General features: G+C 39.1%; 1 protein-coding gene across 1 annotated transcript; it reads left to right on the forward strand.

The window, feature by feature from the left end:
• Nucleotides 1-376: 376 nt before the first annotated feature.
• On the forward strand, nucleotides 377-3,943 carry IFNG (interferon gamma). The gene is made up of 4 exons (XM_010206070.2): nucleotides 377-499; nucleotides 2,557-2,625; nucleotides 2,978-3,157; nucleotides 3,818-3,943. The coding sequence occupies exons 1-4, from the start codon at nucleotides 377-379 to the stop codon at nucleotides 3,941-3,943; spliced, it is 498 nt and encodes a 165-aa protein (XP_010204372.2).
• Nucleotides 3,944-20,190: the final 16,247 nt, after the last annotated feature.

Here is a 20,190-nt window from a genome sequence, read left to right on the forward strand (position 1 = left end):
CATAATTTCCCCCTTTTCCCTAACCACGTGTAAAAGAAACTTCAGAATCTGCCACGTAAATGTTACCCATTGATGAACCACTGAAAATTTTTCCAGGACCATCCTTTAAGAGAGATGCTTTCGAGGGATTCCCTTCATTAACCAAAAACACATTCTTATCTAGCACTATCTGGACTATAAATACACAGGCGTCACAGCAATGACGAAATAAAAGATGTTAAGACCAGGTATAAATACCACTGACAGTCAGATGAAGTTCATTCGACAATTTTCTTCTAATAGGAGACTTAACTATTAGAAGTTGAAGCTCACTGCTCTTAGAACTAACATCTCCCAGTGCTTTTCTAAGCATTTTAACAGAATTATCACAAACAAAATGACTTGCCAGACCTTCAGAGTGTTTGTTCTGTCTGTCATTATGATTTATTTTGGACATTTTGGAAACAGCTTAGATCTTGCTGAACTTCAAGACGATATAGACCGACTGAAAGCTGACTTTGTAAGTATGGTCTTCTACTGCATTTCTCTTTGCTTTCTGTTTCTGCTTTAGATATAGTCTAGTCTTGAGCACTTCTTGACATACTCAGTGTTGTCCAATAGAGGGTAACCATGGAACAAATTTTTTGGTTATACCTTTCTTAAAAGCAAGAATATGGACAATTTATTTGGTTTTGCTATCCTTTTTTCACTAACATGATTCAATTTTTCAACAGTCATAGTTAATGTAGTAGTTTGCATTTATTTCAGGGACACTCTTCCTTTCACAAGAGTTTCTCATAGCCCCATTCAGCCTTGTTTTATAACAAGATATTTTATTGCAAGTTATGATCAATGAATCTTGATTCAGTTCTTTTCAGTTGCAATTCACTAACAATTTTTTAGTTTTAGGCTAGTAATGTCAATGGAGGATTCAGTATTAGTTAACAATGTAAACACAATAGAGAAGAACTTTTGCTTTAACAAATGCATTTGGTATTTATTATTATTATTGGTTATAGTAGTGTGTTGCCCAAAGCTGGTTTCTACTGCTTATTCTTTTGTCTTGTCTAGCCATTCCACTTCCATACGTGTGACTGTGATCTGGCATGGGAGTGTTATCTGGCATGATATTACTTCTTTTCAGCCAGAACTTTGGTAACTTGGTGACAAGTAGTGTTAATTCACCTATCTCTACCTAGGAAGCATTGAAGTAGTCCACAGTTCACTTCAGCTGGGATTAGTCATAGAGGTGACAGATCTGCAATAGAGTCACTTTTAAATTAACAGCTTTTATCATCAATATATTCTTGTGATTGTTTATTTTTTTCTTTAAATGAATGAGAGCAACTGCAAAAGTCTGCTCCCAATTTCAGCTCTGACTTTGTCCACGTGAAATTTGAAATATAGTAGTCAAGGAATCACTCTGAAGCATCACACAAAGAAGTCTAATGTTATACTTCAATGTTTTCAAATTGATAGGAAGTTCCTTGTAAAATTAGCATTATATCTCAAATTTATCATTAGAATGGATCAGACAGATTCTCACTACATATCTAAGTCTACTGGAGAGAACTTGAGCTGTGGTGTGCTTCTTGCACTGACTTCTTGCACGTTAAAAACTCTGGTCCACAGCAGGTGCTCTCCACCTTTCAGAAGAACAGCAAAAAACCACCGTGGTTTGGCTGTGTGCTCAGCATGGGAAGCCAATCAGCTTACAGAGTTTCTGTCAGCCTATAAGTTTTCCCTTCACACTCACTGTATTTGAATTACTGAGCAGACAAAAAAGGAAACAATGACTGTTGTGTACAAAAATAATTTTTAAAAAGACACATACAAAAGAGGAAATGATTCAGTTTACCTTTCCTTGGTAGGAGAATTGTATTGCTCTTAGTTTCCTAGAATCTGTTACAGTGTGTGGTGAACATTTGATGGTTAAACTTTGTTCCTGCGAGCCTCTCAGTAGTCCGCTAACATTGTATATCCCTATGCCTGATTGTGGGCTACTGGACTATTCACCAATTCTACAAAGTTTTATAGTAAAGTTAAAAAAAATGTTATATCACACTGTATAGTATACTATACAAAGTTTTATAGTATAGTATATTAACTTTGTTTTATAACAAAGTTAATTTACTCCTCTTCCATATGAGATTTTACTAAGACTAGGTAAATTCAAGGTCACAGACTACATATTAGTGAACTTTGACTTACCAGAAAACATGACAAGATCAGGTCTGACAATTTTCCAGCCAGTTGCTATGCTTAACGAAGTTTAATTTTCAGCTGTCAATGCTATAACTTTCAGGGAGCATTTGGTAAAACAGGTAGTGCTAAATGTCTGTATTCATGACTTATACAAGGACAAGACATTGAAATGCAGACTAATACCATTTCTGTTACTAGGAGGTCATCCAAAGAGATTTGGTGCTTAGAGAAGTGAAAGCATTGTAATAGCTATAGGCAAGTGGTGCAAAAAAATCACATCCCTCTATTTTTTACTGCTCATTTGAATAGAGAAAGGAAATTCGCCTTGTGCCGAGTATTGTTTGTATAGCAGTTGTTTGTTCTCTGTTGCAGAACTCAAGTCATTCAGATGTAGCTGACGGTGGACCTATTTTTACAGACAAACTGATGAACTGGACAGAGGTGAGTCAAAACAATATGACAGACCATTTCAGGTACTTTTCAGGGCACTTTTGATACACAGTATCTCCCAAGGCCAGTATAACCAGCCAGATTAGAACAAGTATGAGCTGAGGCCATTTTAGCAGCCTGGAAATGAGAAAATAATTGCCATAAAAATTCTCTCCACAAGGATCAAGCTGCTTTATGCTGCACCATGAACCAATCCTGAGGTACAGCCAAGCCCAGCTGATGAGTTGCAGCATCATCTGTTGTAAGCAGTAGTGATAACCCCTGCATGCTGTTGTTTAGCTTCATTTGTCTTCCTGCTGATATGCACTCACAGACCTTTCCTTCTGACTGTATTTTTCAACAGAGAAATGAAAAAAGGATCATCCTGAGCCAGATCATTTCCATGTACCTGAAATTGCTTGAAAACACTGACAAGTCAAAGACCTACGTCAGGCACATATCTGAGGAGCTCTATTCTCTGAGCAGCAGCCTTCCTGATGGCTCAAAGAAGATGAAAGACCTCATGGAACTGGCAAACTTTCAGGTAAGGCTCTTCCTCTGCCTCCAAGGCTCATGACACTATATTTTCCAGTTGAGATTTGAGTTTGACTCAAACCAACAACACTTCAGTAACCCATCTGGTAACCCCCGTCTCTCTCAGTTTGCACTTTAAAACCCGATGTTTCCAGCTGAAGGGGCTGCTGCAGGTCTGTGGTGTGGGGTGTCAGTGCGGGGGCTGCCCTCCCTGAGTCTTGGCAGACTCTGGCACAGAGGTGCCAGCAGCACTGCCACGTCATCTGCCCACCAGAGCTGCCACTGACATGGCCATTTCTGGTTTAGAAATTGTGTGGGAAAGTTGTTCCCACAACAACAGTGGCACAAACCACTGACCTCTGCAGAGGTCTGCTGCCAATATCCCACTGGAGTTAGCTGTGTGTAGGTAGCATACATCATTACAATAACAACACAGTAGCTCTGTCTCACAGACTGTGGCTGGTCTGTGGCATGTTGCAAAAAGTAGTACAGAAAGTGGAAAACAAAAACCTGTGACAAAGCGGCTCTTTGTTGTAGGAATTAGGTAGTAGAGTAACTGGAAGCTGCAGATGTCCATCTGGTTTACTCTGATGACTGTAGCTTGTAGGATCAGTAAATAATTATAGCTCTTAGCATGACCTTCATTGCATTTGTTTCTTACTTGTAACAGATGACTGACTTGAAAATCCAACGCAAAGCTGTACATGAGCTGTTTAGTGTCTTACAAAGACTGGTGGAGACTCCAACTGCTTTCAAAAGGAAAAGGAGCCAATCTCAGAGGAGGTGCAAGTGCTAATGACATCGTATGACCTTTTGTACTGAGTTATTGTGAAAAAATTGTAATGATGCTTATTTTTTTATTTCAATCATTTGAGTTTTTATACATTTATTTATTAATATTTAAGTATTTTAAATAATTATTTCTAAAGAAACACCGAAGTATTTATACCTACTACTACTATATAAGAAATGAATGTCTTAAAATCCTGTTTATCTGTTATATGTTTGTTGACCTGAGAATACAGAATGAGGCAATGTTTACCCAGTTTCCACATGGAAATCCTGAAGTGGCATAATATAGTACCCAGCCTTCCTTCTGGTGTTGTCTTGAGAGAGGGATCTTATAAGATTAATCTCATCATTCGTTTATTTCGCATGGAGATGCAAGCACCAATATGGGGAAGTTTCAACACTGAGTAAAACATACCTGTATCTGCTTACCTCTAAGCATGTCTTAATCCAAATCAAGTAAATAGGCATGCTTAAATGTACGCAAATGCTGAAGCACTTTTCTGGACTGGGAGTCTGGGGAGTCCTGATTGATAATAAACTAACCATGAGGGAGGAATGTACCCTCGTGGCCAAGAAGGCCAAGGGCATCCTGGGATGCATCGAGTGTGGCCAGCAGGTCAAGGGAGGTTCTTCTCCCCCTCTACTCTGCCCTGGTGAGGCCTCATCTGGAGCACTGTGTCCAGTTCTGGGCTCCTCAGCTCCAGAGGGACAGGGAAGTGCTGGAGAGAGTCCAGCGCAGGGCCACCAAGATGATCAGGGGACTGGAACATTTTTCATATGAGGAAAGGCTGTGGGAACTGGGGCTGTTTAGTCTGGAGAAGAGGAGACTGAAGAGAGATCTTATTAACATTTATAAATATCTAAAGGGTGGGTGTCAGGAGGTTGGGATGTCCCTTTTTTCTATAGTAGATAGTAATAGGACAAGGGGTAATGGGATGAAGCTGGAACACAAAAAGTTCCACTTAAATATAAGAAAAAACTATTTTACTGTGAGGGTGAGGGAGCCCTGGCACAGGCTGCCCAGGGAGAGTGTGGAGTTTCCTTCCTTGGAGGTCTTCAAGACCCGCCTGGACATGTTCCTATGCGACCTGATCTAGGTGAACCTGCTTTAGCTGGGGGGTTGGACTAGATGATCTCTAAAGGTCACTTCCAACCCCTACCATTCAATGATTCTATGATTCTATGACTGGAGGACTGATGATTAATTGCTAGTAATTATTGTTATGCACTGAACTTACCAGGAAGACAGGCTGCTTAGCAACTCCAGGAAATGTAACTAACTTTATTGCACTGACTTAACTTCAGCTCCCTGATTTTGAGAAGTTCTGTATTTTCTTTGTACGGAACCATTTAAATGTGTCTGATGTAATTTTATTTATTTGGACGTAGTAGTATGGAATTTTTTAGCTCAAGGATTATATTTTTGTACTGAAATATTATTTAAGACTTTGGATTTCTCAATGAAAACTTTTTGTAATTTTATATTAAATTTAAAAAAACAAATAAAGTGTGTTTGCATTTTTATTCACTAGAATCTCTATGAAAAGTAGAATGCTTTATGTCATCACAAAGGATGGCCCTGCCCAGATATAAACTATATTTTATTTCCTTCTGCTTGTCCAAGATTTAAAAATGGGTAATGGTTTTGAAGAAATTCAGCAGAGTCTCTAAAGTTTCTAAACTCTTCAAGTTCTGGTTCTATCTGGATGAGGAAACATGATTTTGCTTATAAGAAGGTATTGGCCATTTGAAATATGTTGTTATTCTGATTTATTATATATATTATTAAAATTTCTCTGCAAGTCAAAATTTTGGGGCCTAGATCAAGGTCAGCCCATCTGCTGGGCTCTCTGTGAGTGGTACAAGCTGGAGGCCTGGGACTGCTTAGGCTTTGGCCAGTCTCAGAAGCTTAAGTTTGGGGTTGGGCTTGGGGAGTGGAGCTCATGTGGCTTCCAAATTCTCAGGGGATTACGCTCCTCAGCGGTTTGCCAAGAAAATTATGTGAGGGCAGACTGATTGGGCAGGCTGGGAATGGGGCAGATTTTCTTCAGGATTCCTGCTAACATGAGACTTCCAACTCCCTCTTGAATTTTGGATTGTTGTGGTTTTGTCCAGCCGGAGACAAAGAGCCACGAGGGTGCGGAGGGGGGAGGGGAACCAGAGAAAAAGGGGGAAAACCCGTATAGGTTGAAATAAGAATGGTTTAATAGAACAACAATAAGAAGAAACAAGTTCAGGAAAAAAAAAAAAACAAAACTCTTTTACCAGTAAATGAGGGAATATACAAAAGGACTGGTGAGTGCTGCAGCTGCTCACCCCCTGGGACCCAACATGACCGCTCCCAACTGGCAGCTGAGCTCGTGGTTCCGCAGCACCGCCCCCAACTAGCTCCCTGCCTATACATACTGGGCATGATGTCAGTATGGTATCCAATACCTGTTGGCCAGCTGCCCATGCTGTGCCCCTTCCTACTTCCTCATCAAAGTCAACCCTATCCTAGCCCAAACCAGGACATGGATGAATCAGCAAATTCCAGAAATAGCATCCCACCAAGCCCAAAGTTTAGTTGGAATAAGTCCAGTAAGTTTAGTTGTAATTGTTGCAGCCCTTCCTATTCCCATGGGCAGAACTGTATCTCCTGCTGTAAGATACCTTCATTCATATCCGTATTTTACAATCATAACAAAGTGACCCAGTAATCCTGGAGATTGAACTAATTTTGAAAGAAACAGCTGTTCTTGTTTGTATTCATCACAGAAATGCATATACACATGAGATGCAAGTGAAATAGTCATGTGGGATTTCTCATGTTCCAGGACTAAACATGAGAAGCCTCAGAATGCATTTAACACAAGCAATGTGTCCTTCTGTTCACATGCTCCTTCAAGAGTTGTTACTTAAAAGTGACTACACTCCAGAGAAACAAAGACAGCTATAGCAAATTCTATTTGAATTAAAAGGAAAAAAGGAAAAAGAAAGAAAGGGGAAAAAGAAAAAAGAGGAGAGGAAGAGAAAGGGGAAGAGAAAGACAAAAAAAAATGAAAAACCTAACAGGGAAAGTTAAAGTTTTATTATCCATTGGCAGTGTGACAGTGAGTCTTCCCACTATTCCTGACTATATTAACATTCTATGTTTTATGTTTAAAGCCAGGACTAGTTAGGAGCTACTTTATAAACTGAAAAACCTACAGTCCTTCCACATTTTGCCAAAGAGGTCCATGGAAATGTGGGAAACCAATTAAGGCCATTGTTATACATCCATCAGGAGGAATATACATCCATCCATTCTGCCTTAGTTGTTTGTATCCAAACCTGTGCCATTTTCTTTACTGTGCTGTCCTGTGCATTCCTGTTGCTACTCCCTTCAAATCTGGCTCAGAATAGCGAGAGTTTTGGAAGGAGGCTATTGCTTAGTCACATAATTTCCCAGGTGCTTCTTATCTGCAAAGGCAGAAAAGTAAGGAGGGAATGAGCAACTGGGAGATGGAGTAGTAGTTGGCACTGCTGGTAAAATGTGCTTGTACACTCATATTTCAGTAGTTTGGTGGTTTGTGTCTTGTTTGTGTTTAGGTTGGTATTTTTCATTTCCAAGTACTCTTATTTCCAACTGGAAATCTTTAAAGCATCTTTAGACCAACCTTTCATGTTAAATCCAACACCAGACATTGCAGAGGTTCACCAGTGCTACCGTGGTTATCTAACCACTCAAAGGAACCTAAACAATTTGTTTCTTGTATTGGCGTTGCCCTGAGTTTTCCCTACCCTGCATAAGTCTGTGAGACCTGTTCCTATAGTGTACTTCAGATAAACTGCTGAACTGGTCAGTCCTCACTTTACTCTGTTAATGTGTTAATAGTTTTAGAGAAGAATGTCATAAAAATCAGCCTCCACAAGACAATATTTTTCCCCTTCATTGTATACCACATAAATGAGGTCAATCAGTTTTAACATGAAAACCCGTTATCTCTTCTCTTTCATCCATGGGGCTTCTGGATCTCCTCTTCTTTGCCATTCCTCCCTAGATCCAAGTGAGGAAGGCATTTCCAACTAAGCTAAATGTAAGTGTGAAATGAATTTTAACAGCTACCCGAAATATTTCCAAAGACAAAAAGCGTCGGACCTTTTTACTGAAGGTCAGCGCAATTTTTTCCAGCTACACAACTTGAGAGAGTTAATAGATACACATGCACGGGGGTGAAAAGATATTATCTATTATCTAGTAGTTAAAATTAGAAAAGGGAAAAATCAAAAGAAAGGACAGTATTGTCTCAGAAAGTTTCTGTGGTTTATGCATCACTTCTGCAGCACATTGATTCTGTCTTTCTACTCCTGCTTATTATCAGCAATGATTTTAATCTTCCACTTTTTCACCTTGTCACTCTGTATTTTTTAAGTCCCTTAGTAGTTCTTTGCAGCTGGACCTCCTCTCTGGTTCATAAGCAAACCTAATTATTTCACAGCTCCTCTCATTTCCCAAGTTGCTGATGGCTGTGTCAAACAGCACAGGCCCCAGGCGAGCCCTCTTGTGACTGAACCCACTGAACTGCAGGAACCATTCATTGATTCCTACCCCTTTTTCCTTATCTTTTAAACAGTTGCGTATTTACATGAATTCTTTCTCATACATGATGGCTTCACAGTGAAATTCAGCTGAGATTCTTTTGAAGATCCAAGGACACGATGTTATTTTGCCTCCCCGTTGTCTGTATTTTCCCTGGCTCTTCAGTGAACTCTAGATCCTGTCACATAAACGTTTACCACATTTATCCATGAGCCCACTCTGACTGCATGGTAGGGATGTCTGCTTTGCTAGTTTGCAATTTTCAGGGATTCCTCTGAGGCCTTTTAGAAAATTAATGGCATATAAGCCCACTTTGTGCACCTCTGCTGTAGGCGTAGACTCAAGAGCAAGTTTGTTGTGGTTTGACCCCAGTTGGCAACTAATCACCATGCAAACTCTCTCTCACTCCTACTAGTGGGATAAGGAGGAATATAAAAAAAAAGTAAACTTGTAGGTTAAGAACAGTTTAATAACAAAAAGGAAATATAATATAATAATAATACATACAATAAAATATATAATAATACTAATAAAAATAATATGACAAAAAAGAGAGAAATAAAATCTGAGAAAAAACAAGTGAGGCACAATGCAACTGCCCAAGCAGTGATCTGCCCCTCCCCACCAACTCCTCCCATTTCATATACTGGCCACGGTATGGAAAAAACCCTTTGGCTAATTTATGTCAGCTGTTTTGGCCATGCTTTCTCCCAGCTTCTTGTGCATCTCCTTACTTGCAGAACATGGAAAAATGAAAAGTCGTTCACTTAGTATAACGTTACTTAGCAATAACTAAAACATCTGTGTATTATCAACATTATTCTCATAGGAAATTCAAAACACAGCACTGTACCAGCTACCAGGAGGAATATTATCTCTATCCCAGCCAAAATCAGGACAAGTTTATATCTCCCCCACCCCACAGTCTGTAGTTCAGCTGTTTCACTCTTAAGTCCTGCAGGAATTCTAAGTGAACGTTAACAGTTCAAATCTGTCCTTGAGGTCATCTTCCTCCAAGAGTCTAGGAGTGACTGTGATCAGGTTGAAAGTGGAAAGCAGGAATAATGCAAATGTCTAAAAATGTCTGAAGATGGAAAAAAACCAAACCTGTCAGACAAGTGTGGGATTTTTAGGCCAAAATAGATACTCATGCAAAAACTCACACCTCTCTGCTGCCTTGTGTGGGACAGAGAAGTGATAACAGCAGCTTCTGTAGTGCTGGGATGTATGTGGGCTGATGAAGTAGGTGAGGAGCAGCATAACAGTATAGCAACAGCAACAAATACAGCTTTGAGGTGCAATATGTAGCAGTTGGTCCTGATGCAGGAGAGCTTTCTAAGGTTCCTTCTCAGAGTAAGCAAACTCTTGGGAAGCAATAAAGAAGGTCTATGCCAAAAAAAATTCCTGCAGAAGTAAGCAGGATAATTCCTTGATCCAGAGCAAAACCAGCTGTGGCTGTACGGTGAAACTGAAATGAAGGAGGGCTCAGTTCCTTGTTGCACAGAGAAGGTAGGAATCTCCTGCAGCATTCCATGCTCAGTGCTACCTCACAGGCAAACATGTTTCTTATAAGATTTCCTCCTAAATTACAGGTTAAGATGATCTTGACCTTACAAAAGAGAAAGCAAGCTATCGGGTATACCTGGTCTCTAAATCAACCCAGGGCTGTGAGTTATTGCCACTGCTACACTTTTTGGTTACATGCACTTAGTGTTTCGCACGATCAGGTCCTGCATAAAATTGAATCTCCTTTTAAGTCATAAGACATATATCTGCAGACTACATAGAAAAACATGACATTCACATGTGGTACAACATACACTGGTCAATGATACATACAGGAGTATATTGCTTGGAGGCGGCCAAGGGTTTTCTGTGTGTTTATAGCTGGATATACTATTCTTTCCAGCGTGCTTCCTGTAGGATCATGCTTATAAGGAGATGGCAGTTGTCTGGAAGATGCAATTAACAGGAATAAATGACACTCAGTACTTCTTCACAGATTGAATCTACGTTATTAAACAAGATGCAATAAAATATATCTATTTGCACAATCATTTCCACAGAAAAGTATTTTTGAAAAATGTATCATCATATATAACGAACCCAAAGCCAATGATACTTTGAAGGAAAGTCATTGCACAACTCATGATTTTATGTTATCCTCAGGCTGTTAATGTCACCAGTGGTAAGGAAATTTCCTCACACTCACTCTTCTTAGAGGCTCCTAAAGGTGAAACAACAGATGTTGCTCACTGGCATCTCTCTAGGGCCTCTGTCCTCAGTCCACTTGCATGTCTCCCTGCATTATCATGCCATGTCCCGCTCCACATATTTCAGGTTACATGCTCAAAGACTGTAAGTGTCTATGATTTATGTTCTTATAGGAACATATTTAGACTTCCCATTTTAGCTTCATTGATGAAAGGACCATTGAACAGAAACACTAGGCAAATAATGCTTTCCTATCAACTAAAAACTTATTTTCAGGGATTTATAAAATATTTGCACTTGAGATGTATTTACATGACTATTCTATTTCAAGGAATCATGATGCTAAATTGAGTGGTGCAATTAATGTTTTAAATACTTACTTTAAATGAAAATTTGTCTACCAGGCTAAAAAATTCTAAAGAACTCAGTCTTATTTTAATGGCCATTTGTGTAGTTCTTTACTACTTCCAGTGAAAAGCCAGTTGAACGCTGTTCAGTTGAAGTATTTAATTCCTCGTGCAGATGGTGCACCTTGAGGTTTCTCTTACAGGTTAAATGATTTTAAAATTCACAAAAGTCTATTGGAAGAATCTTTTTGATTTCAAAGTTATTTTAATTAAGTAATTGTGGTCTGAATATCAATATATGGCTTAAAACATTTTTTTAACCTGTAGTGGTGGGCCCAAACAAATGACACTAATAAAAGAAGGAGTTGAAACTTTAGTATAGATCCTGCACTTTCATGATTTTATATCAAATAGATCCACCAATGTTCACATTATTTGCTAAGAATATTTTTATTTTCCCTAAATAGTATCAAAATTGTTCACATTTGCACCCTGCACACAGTCTTGAGAATTATGAAAAGTGTGGGTTGCTCCACAACATCAGTAATCCACTACACATTGTGGGCTCTATTTAATTTGGATGGTCCAGCCCTGTATTCCTACGTTATATTTTTCTTTTGGCTACTCCAGACAACCAGGGAATATCTTTTACTTACCCTCGAAAGACGTTAGTAGTCACTGTAAAGCTCAACTCTCCTTTGATTACAAATAAATGTACTAAAGACCTTTCCCTCATTTATCCCGGTAGAAGAGTGCTTAGAATAAAATAGCTGTGAATTTATGGAAAGGACATAATTTACTGCTAAATGTCAAGACTCTCAAGGTACAAAAACCACCAGAAAACAGTTTATTTCAAGTATGTACAGTACTTTTCAGAGACTTGTAGAAAGCATATAAAGTTCTGCCGTTTCCCGTATGGCACCCATGTGCATGTTCTTTTAGTTCAGAGATTAACAGTGAAAGTTAAGAAAAATGATGTATGAACTAAGAAATTGTTGCAATTTCTTATCTGAAACGAACAAGCAGGATTGAGAGTCCATAGGTACTACCCAGCTGGTGAAGTTTGTTTGGCCTATCTAGCAACTGTTTTTTCCACTTTCACTTTGTAAAAATTATTTGTTTCTTGAACACTGCACAAATAGCTTGGAATACTTCTGAGATGGTGTTTGCCACAAGAGGCTAGTGGCATAGATATAAATAGAAAATATTATTCATTTTAAAACCTTGAACTAGCCTTAGTATGCTAGCTCTTCATTTCTAGAGTGTTCTTACGAATTCTAAAATTACATATCAACCAACCACATAAGTGCTATATGAAGACATTGCAGGAAAAGAACAGCATTTCTCATGCATTTGTGCCTTTATCTCAAAAATAAGCTGTACATGGATAAAATAGATACCTTTTAGCCTGCACGGAGAAAATCTTTCTCAGATGAAAAGCAAAAGCCACTTCAGCTAAGTAGTTTCTATCAAATTTCTATCCAATTGCTTCCCAATAAGCATTTCACATGCCATAAAAAAACTGTAAAAGAAAAAAAAAAACTATAACCCCAAATTTAATTTGCACTTTTAACAGGAATGATGTTTGACTAATCAAGGAACTCACCTACTGAAAGCCCTATCTCAAAAAAAGAGTACTCTTTGAGGATGTGGTAAGGGTCATCTTACCTTGACTGACTAGAGGCAAGGAATATCTCTAGTCTGAAAGTCCATCCTCCTGCTACAATTGTTTGATAGCTCTAGGTACTCTTTTTATCCATACAGCACTCATTTTACATGTTTTTTATTTTGTTAGACAGTGTACAACATCAACTCACATATTTTTGATTTTGTCATTTTCTACTTGAAAGGGAATTTTCTGATAAACTTTCTGAAATTGTGTGAGAAAATGGATGATGACACAGAAGAATTTTAAAGAAGATGCTTTTCATACTGAATAGATTTTTTTTTTACTTGTCAGCATGATCTTTCATTTCCAGGACAAGGTGCTTGTGTACATTTCTCTGTGAAATGTTTCTGAAAATGTAACGCAGTGATGTGTCAGGGATCTTGGGAAGTACCAAGTCAGGATCTCCATCTGCGTCAACACTTGTGTCTGAGTGGGACGAAATATGAAACATGTCTGCTCTGCCCCTCTTGCCACATGGCAAGCTCTGCTCCTTCTGGTGCCTGTGCTCCCCAGTACCTTCTCTGGCACCATATTCAGAGTGAATGAGCTATAGCTGAGTATTTTTGGAGTGGTTTTAATCTTCCTACTCAGTCTTTGTTTCTGTTTCAAATTTCCACTGCTTTCCTGTGACACCTCTGCAACTGGACATTTTTCTCCCTGGTTCCCTGTCCCTGTTTTCTCCCACTCACAGGAAACTTCTCTGGTTTTTCACCCTGTTTAGCTGTTTCCAGAGCCCAGCTTTTCTGAGTTGATGAATGTCATCCTTTCTTATAGATATCTTTTCAGGACCTACTGCTTTCCATGAAATGTGATCCAGATGATGCTAGCTGAGCACAAAGGAAATCTTTATCAGATGAATGTATGGGTGTCTATATTAATATATGGTGTATATTTTCAGAAAAGACTAAACCACCTTGTCTCTACTCTCAGCTCCCATATCTTAAGAAGAGTGTATATCATTCAGCTGGGCAATTTAGTAGTTTCTAAAAACAGATGTTTGACTTTATTATGACTATCCCCATCTTCTCTCTTATCACATTCACTTGCATACTGAGTTTATGAAACTTACCACAACCTTGTGAGTACCTATCAAATCTAGTTCAGTTGAGCCAATACTGTTATGGTCTGTCCATCTTTTATTAATTGGAGAGATTCTTACTCACCCACATAAGAAATGAGTCTAACAATTAAGTGTGGGAGTTCTACTGCTTGTCTGGCTACTTCTTACCTGTAGCTGATTGGTTTTATATCAATAGGAAAGTCTGTGGGTTTTGCTCCTTTTTACTGTTATTGTTTTCTTCTTCATTTTGTTTCCATTTGAGTTAGAAGAGTCCTCCTGTACAATACTTCCTCAGCCACAGGAATATGCAAAGACACACAACAAATTCAGCATCAAAGTCGCTTTTGCTATACTGACATATCAACATAAGAACTGTTACTGTTTTTGAACTCCAAGGAGAACTGAAAGTGGATAGATGTCACAAAGTTTAAAAATTTCCGACTGAGGGTTTATTCTTAGCATGACTACAACAATTGACTACAACAATTGAATTGAATTATGGTTTAAGCCCAGTCAGCAAGCAAGAACCATACAAACTCACTCTCACCCTGCCTCCACCCCCAAGGTGGGATAGGGAGAAGAATCAGGGGAAAAAAAGTAAAACACATGGGTTGAGATAAGAGCAGTTTAATAACTGAAATGAAATAAAATAAAATATATTAATGCCATCAATAATAATATATTGTTGTAATAGTAAAGAATAGAGATATAACAGAGAGAGAGAAATAAAGCCCAAGGAAAACAAAAACTTCCAAACTCAAGTGCTGCTCAGTGCACCCACAGACTGGTGCCTGAGCAGCTACTCCCCTCCGCATCAACTCCTCCCAGTCCATGTACTGGGCATGAAGCTCTATGGTATGGAATAGCCCTGGGGCTAGTTGGGGTCAGCTGTCCTGGCCATGCTCCCTCCCAGCTTCTAGTGCACCCCAGTCAACTCACTGACAGGGCAGAATGAGAAGCAGAAAAGGTCTTGACGCCGTGCAAGCGCTGCTCCGCAATAACCAAAACATCCCTCTGTCATCAGCTTTCTTTTCAACATAAACCCAAATCACAGCCTGGTATCAGATACAAGCAAAAAAATTATCTCTATTCCAGACAAAACCAGGACATCATTAAACAAAACTGTTGAAAAGGAAAGGCTAGCTTTCGTGTGTTTAAGAATGCTGTGGTGAGGGGAAGGTCTGTAACGAAATCCAGAAGAGAAGGTCCTGTGCATTACCACCATCTGATAGCCTGAGTATTTATCACCACATTTGTCTGTGAGTGCCAGAGGCAACTCAAATTTTCTTTCTGGAAGACACACAACTTTAAGAATTGCTGAGCAGTGTGGACAGAAATTCACCTCTGGGCTGAGCAACAAAGCACACGCCAGGAACATTGCATGCAGCTCATCTCTGATCGCTGCCTGTCTTCAGCTTGCACAGGTTGCTAAAACAACAAAAAAACAAACCATAGACCATAGTTGCAAAGCAACTGCTACCAGAGCTCACAGCAAGTTATGGCTCAAAGCTGCCATGTCATCCCTGTGTATCTACAATTTAGTATTACATACCTGCATAATATAGTATTACATACCTGCTCCTGCTGGGCTGCTTGCAAGCAGAGATGGTCTAGCCAACTGTAACAATTTTCTAGTGTTTTAAGAGAAGGAATGAATCCCATCATGATACTCAGTTGTGGTTAAAGCTAGGCAGTGAACACAGTTTGCAGCAAAAGGGTAATCTTAAAGTACAGCTTAAGTGATCTCATTTAGGTGCTCTTTGGTGTAGCTCTTTGTAAAAAAAGGCACTAAATTAGTCACAGAGCTATTGAACAAGTTGTCTGACTGTCTCATAAAAGCAAAGTGACAATAAAGTAATAAAATTATGGACAACAAAAACCAGCTTGTGGTTACTTTTCTAAGTAAAGAAAACTGAAAAGGAGTGACTAATGTCAAGTCAAGGGTGATTACTACTACAAAGGTAGAGAGAAAAACTGTATTACTTATTGACTTAAAGCATTATTGACTGATAATGCTTTATAAGAAAAAAAAAATGGTTCATATTTTTTAAAAAATCAGGCCTTTAAATATGTATCAAAAGGAATATCACTCATGGTAAAAAATTACTCAGACACATCTGTACTGCAGACACAGAAAGGCAGGGAACAAATACATAATGGAAATGAGTTCCCTCAGCTGAAAGATGAGAAGGAAAATGTGGCTGGAGATAAACATGTTTAGGTGCAAAGTGATTGTGAATGTTCACCTTGGAACTGTGAGTGAATGGAGAATCAAGTCTTGGGTGAGCCCACCCAGGGTATTTGTGAGGGAGCAGGTCTGTGGTTCTCTCTGCCTCAGTTGGGGTTTATTCAGGGACTGCTACAAAGGTTGTTTAATGGTGAGGGGTACTACAGCATCCACACTCAGCGCTTGCTATGTCAGGAGAGGCTGAATTCATTGAATGTTTCCATTCAGTGGTATGATTTCAACAATGGTAACAGTTTTTTTCCATAAATGGAAAGCTGTATACATTGATTTATCCATGCTTAAGATCTTAAACTGATAAAACAATTTATGCCTGTAACTTAAATCTAATCAGTATCTAATATCTAATCAATATCTAATTCAGTATTTTCTAGGCTGGTTTACTCATTTGCTGTTAAGCTGAAGCTGTGGCTACATGTATGACTTCATGACTTTCATGTTCTTGAGCAGTTACTCTTGCAGCACTGGGATAATTACTGAGCAAACAGGATTCCCAAGACAGAACAAACTGGACTGCAGAAGTTGTGTGAATAGTTTCATTACTCTTGCAGAATTTTGGGATTTGTTATCTTACATTACATAAAAGGCGAATTTTTGTGCCAAAGCTTACCTGGCAAGACTCACTTACTTCTGTTTAAGATGGAATGTGGAGTTTCCCAGCTGGAGCTCTGGATCTCAATGTTTCATTGTCATCATTTTTAGGAAGGATGAAAATTAGAAGGGAGCTTTTATCTTTCTTTTGTTCCAAGCTGCTTATGCACCAGGGGTAGATATTTAATATTACATTCATATACCTCTTGAGATAGATAATAAGGTAGGTATTTAGAAAGGAAGATAGCAAGGCTTAATTACAAGAGAAATTCATAGGTAAATAGGAACTTTGGCAGGTTTGCATTTCACATCTCCACGCCTCTATTAATGAAGTTTTAGAAAATACCACATGTTTACTGTTCTGTTGGCTAGAAAATTTCAATTTCTTGTGGTACATCTTGAATTCCTGAGACAAATGGGTTGACCTCATGTTCTCCACTTGTAGGAAACAGGACTTTCCAGCTAGAAACTGTTAAATTTTTCAGTATTCTGCCTCAGCTTTATGCTGTTGGGAAACATGATGAAGATGTGCCATATGAGGCTAACCAATTTCCCCATATCAGACACTAGTTCAGAGCAGGTTTTTTTCTGCTAGAAAAAACATCTAGTGAAACCACAGGCCGCTCTGAATCTTGTGCATACAGGAGACTATGGGGTCCAAGGCACTTCCAAGAGGCCAGTGCTGACCTTATAGTATGAGCAAAACTGCTTTGAACAGGTGCACTCTTTATCTAGGGAGTTGCTACCAAAAATTTGAAGATAATATATGAAAAATGTTAGGTCTGATAGGACCCTGGTAGGTCTCTCCAACTTGTGTACATACATTTGTACATACATCAGTTTTTGACTGAAGCATGGTAGCACTGAGTTTAGAAGATCAATTTGAAGCAGATATATGGTCCTATAAGACTTTTAACCCAAATTTTTCTCATATTCCAACACAGTAGATGTGTGAGTGAGGAAATGCCTGTCCACTTTCTTATACTGACAGAAACTGAACATCAGGTTCTAAAACAATTCAGATCTTTTCTTAGTAACCGTGTATAACCATGATATAGTTCAATGAGTGAAGCAGCAGGAAAAATGTCTCCAGATAGAAGACATCTCTACAATGCATAGAAGAAAAGAGGGAGAGTAAAAAGCCATGACAATGCATATGGGTTCATTTTGACACAAAGGGAAACGGAAATACATTGAGAGATGCAGTGGGGATTACAAGCTTGTTAACATGACACACTGAGAAAACTAAGATTGAAACATTTTGAACCAGCGTAAAGACTGCATTGCTCAAGGCCCAGAAAAAGGATGCTGGAGTAGAACAAGAATGAAAACAAAGATGCAATTAAAATCTTGCTGTTAATTTTTAGATGGACTAATGATGTGTTTGGTAGCAGTGTACATATAGATCCTGTAGAGTCTGCAAGAGTCAGTGACAACTGGAATTTCAGCACTCAGAGAGAGTTGACCTGAAGGAGATGTCTGACTTGAAGGCCTGAGGAAGCAAATTAGGAAGAACATTATGACTTCATTTGATCATAGTGAACTGAAGTTGGTGTTGTTCATTCATAAAAAGACCACTGGAGCTTTAGTTTGCGTAGAAAAAAATACATTCAAAGAGTGAAGTAGATCTTCCTCAGTACAGAGGTAAAGCTGAATGTCTGACTGTGAATGAGATTAATAAGAAAAAAAGAGCGAAAGATATAGACTGCCAAAAGAGCAAGATCAGGAATCCACAATTTGGCTTGAGAAACTGCCATAGCAAGTTGGAGCAGGTGAAGGGGAAGATCCTCAGTCTAAAAAAATATTAAGCTACAAGTAGGGAAAAGAAGTACCATAAAAGCCAACATATTGAGACAGAAAATGGCAGCTGTTGGATGAATTTGGGATGCTGACTAGCAGTCTGAACAAGAAAGACTGGAAACAGCTACTAGTACAGGAAGCAGAAGTTATACCTATCATTTGGAAAGGTGGACATTTTCAAAGCAAACTAGTGATTCTATATGTGGATATGATCACCTCTTCAAAGTCTTTTCATGAAAATCTGAAACCAAGCTTATCAACTCTCAGGGGTGTTTAACTGTTATGGCATGAAACAACACTAGAAGTATGACTAAAGAAATATCAGATAAAGACAATCTAAGAATGAATGATAACCATCGACTGAGGTGTGTGAAAGTGAAAGCTAAACAGGGAAGGATAAAGCCATTGAAATTCAGAATGGGTGAAATCCGATTTCACATTTGTTAATTCCACGTAAATGTCAGTCTGACCCTGCACATTTAGGCTGTGGCACAAAGGATTCAGCTTGATCTTGGATCGTGTTTTTCTAAATTGCCTTCACTAAGTCCTTTTTACTTTTGTGTACAAGATGCCAGAGAAGGGGATACTGAACTCCCTCTGTGTTGTTCTGTGGTCTCCAAAATTTGGTCCTCTAAATTCAGAGCTCAAAAGACAGCTATCAGCTCTCACCTCTGCTTACAGACCACCCTGCCATTTTGCTTTAATAGTGACGCATCATCTGCTTCACCTACTGAGGCTAGGTTCCCCTGCTGTCTTGTTATGTATGGTATGACCTTCTGAAAGTACTCTCACCCAGTGACAAAGATGTCAAAGATGTCTCCTCCCTCCTCCCAAATCAAAATAAAAGTCCACTCTTCAAGTTAATCACACACTGAGAAGTTGCATCTTGTGACAAGGAAACCAAAGAATATGTAGCTCAGGCAGACCTTGGAGGCAGCCCTATCCTCACCTACACCAGGTTACAGCTTTAAATAGCTATAGTCCATTACTATTAATGGAACAAAGCTCAGTCAGGAATTTTGAAATTGCATCCAAAAATCTTCAGCTTGTAGAGTCTGGGATGAGTATGGGTTACTCGCATGTGCCTGTATGTGCAGTCATATCCACACAATGACTTTGTATTTGGGATTTTAGTCCTACAGCTAAGCTATAGAAAGCTCCTACCAGAAAAATATTTTTGATATGTATAGTTTCCGTGACACCACAGTAAATGAATCCATTTTCTTTGGAACCTTCCCCTTTCTGCATGAGGAGGGCAGATGCTATGTAGGAGCTATGGGGGAACTGCACTGCTAGATACAGGTACCTAAACTGAAAGTACTGTGACACTGATTTGGTACTTTGGATCCATCCCTTTATGAATCTGTTCTCCATGACACACAACTAAAGTAACATGAAGCCATAAATTCCTATCAAGGATCAAGCTACTGAAGGTCTTTCTCCTATGATTTCCGTTAGAGTCAGAATGCAGAAAATGGCCATGAAAAAAATGGCCAGGATCTGGAGCAGAAAGTCTTGCAGTGTCACACACCGGAGAGGAGAGCTGTCCTGAGCACCCTCATCCTGGCAGAGTTGCACATAATATGCTGTCCTTGATGGCCAAGAACCTCTTGGTGACCACTCTAACCCAGGCCACAGGACACTGAGATGTCACACAGGGCAGTTGAGGCCTTCTGGGAGGTGACGAAGGTCTGACTACAGTCCCATGCAGTCACGGCCTCTGTCTGATGTGGTGCACATGGGGCAGTTACACCCACTCCACTC

Source organism: Colius striatus, chromosome 1, assembly GCF_028858725.1.
Source record: "Colius striatus isolate bColStr4 chromosome 1, bColStr4.1.hap1, whole genome shotgun sequence".
Lineage (NCBI taxonomy): Eukaryota > Metazoa > Chordata > Aves > Coliiformes > Coliidae > Colius > Colius striatus.

What these genes read in the sequence shown, in the direction of transcription:
- IFNG (XM_010206070.2), top strand. Translation starts at nt 377, where the DNA reads ATGACTTGCCAGACCTTCAGAGTGTTTGTTCTGTCTGTCATTATGATT. An exon ending in AACTGATGAACTGGACAGAG is followed by an intron (nt 2,626 to 2,977) that starts GTGAGTCAAAAC and finishes ATTTTTCAACAG; the next exon opens with AGAAATGAAAAAAGGATCAT. An exon ending in TGGAACTGGCAAACTTTCAG is followed by an intron (nt 3,158 to 3,817) that starts GTAAGGCTCTTC and finishes TACTTGTAACAG; the next exon opens with ATGACTGACTTGAAAATCCA.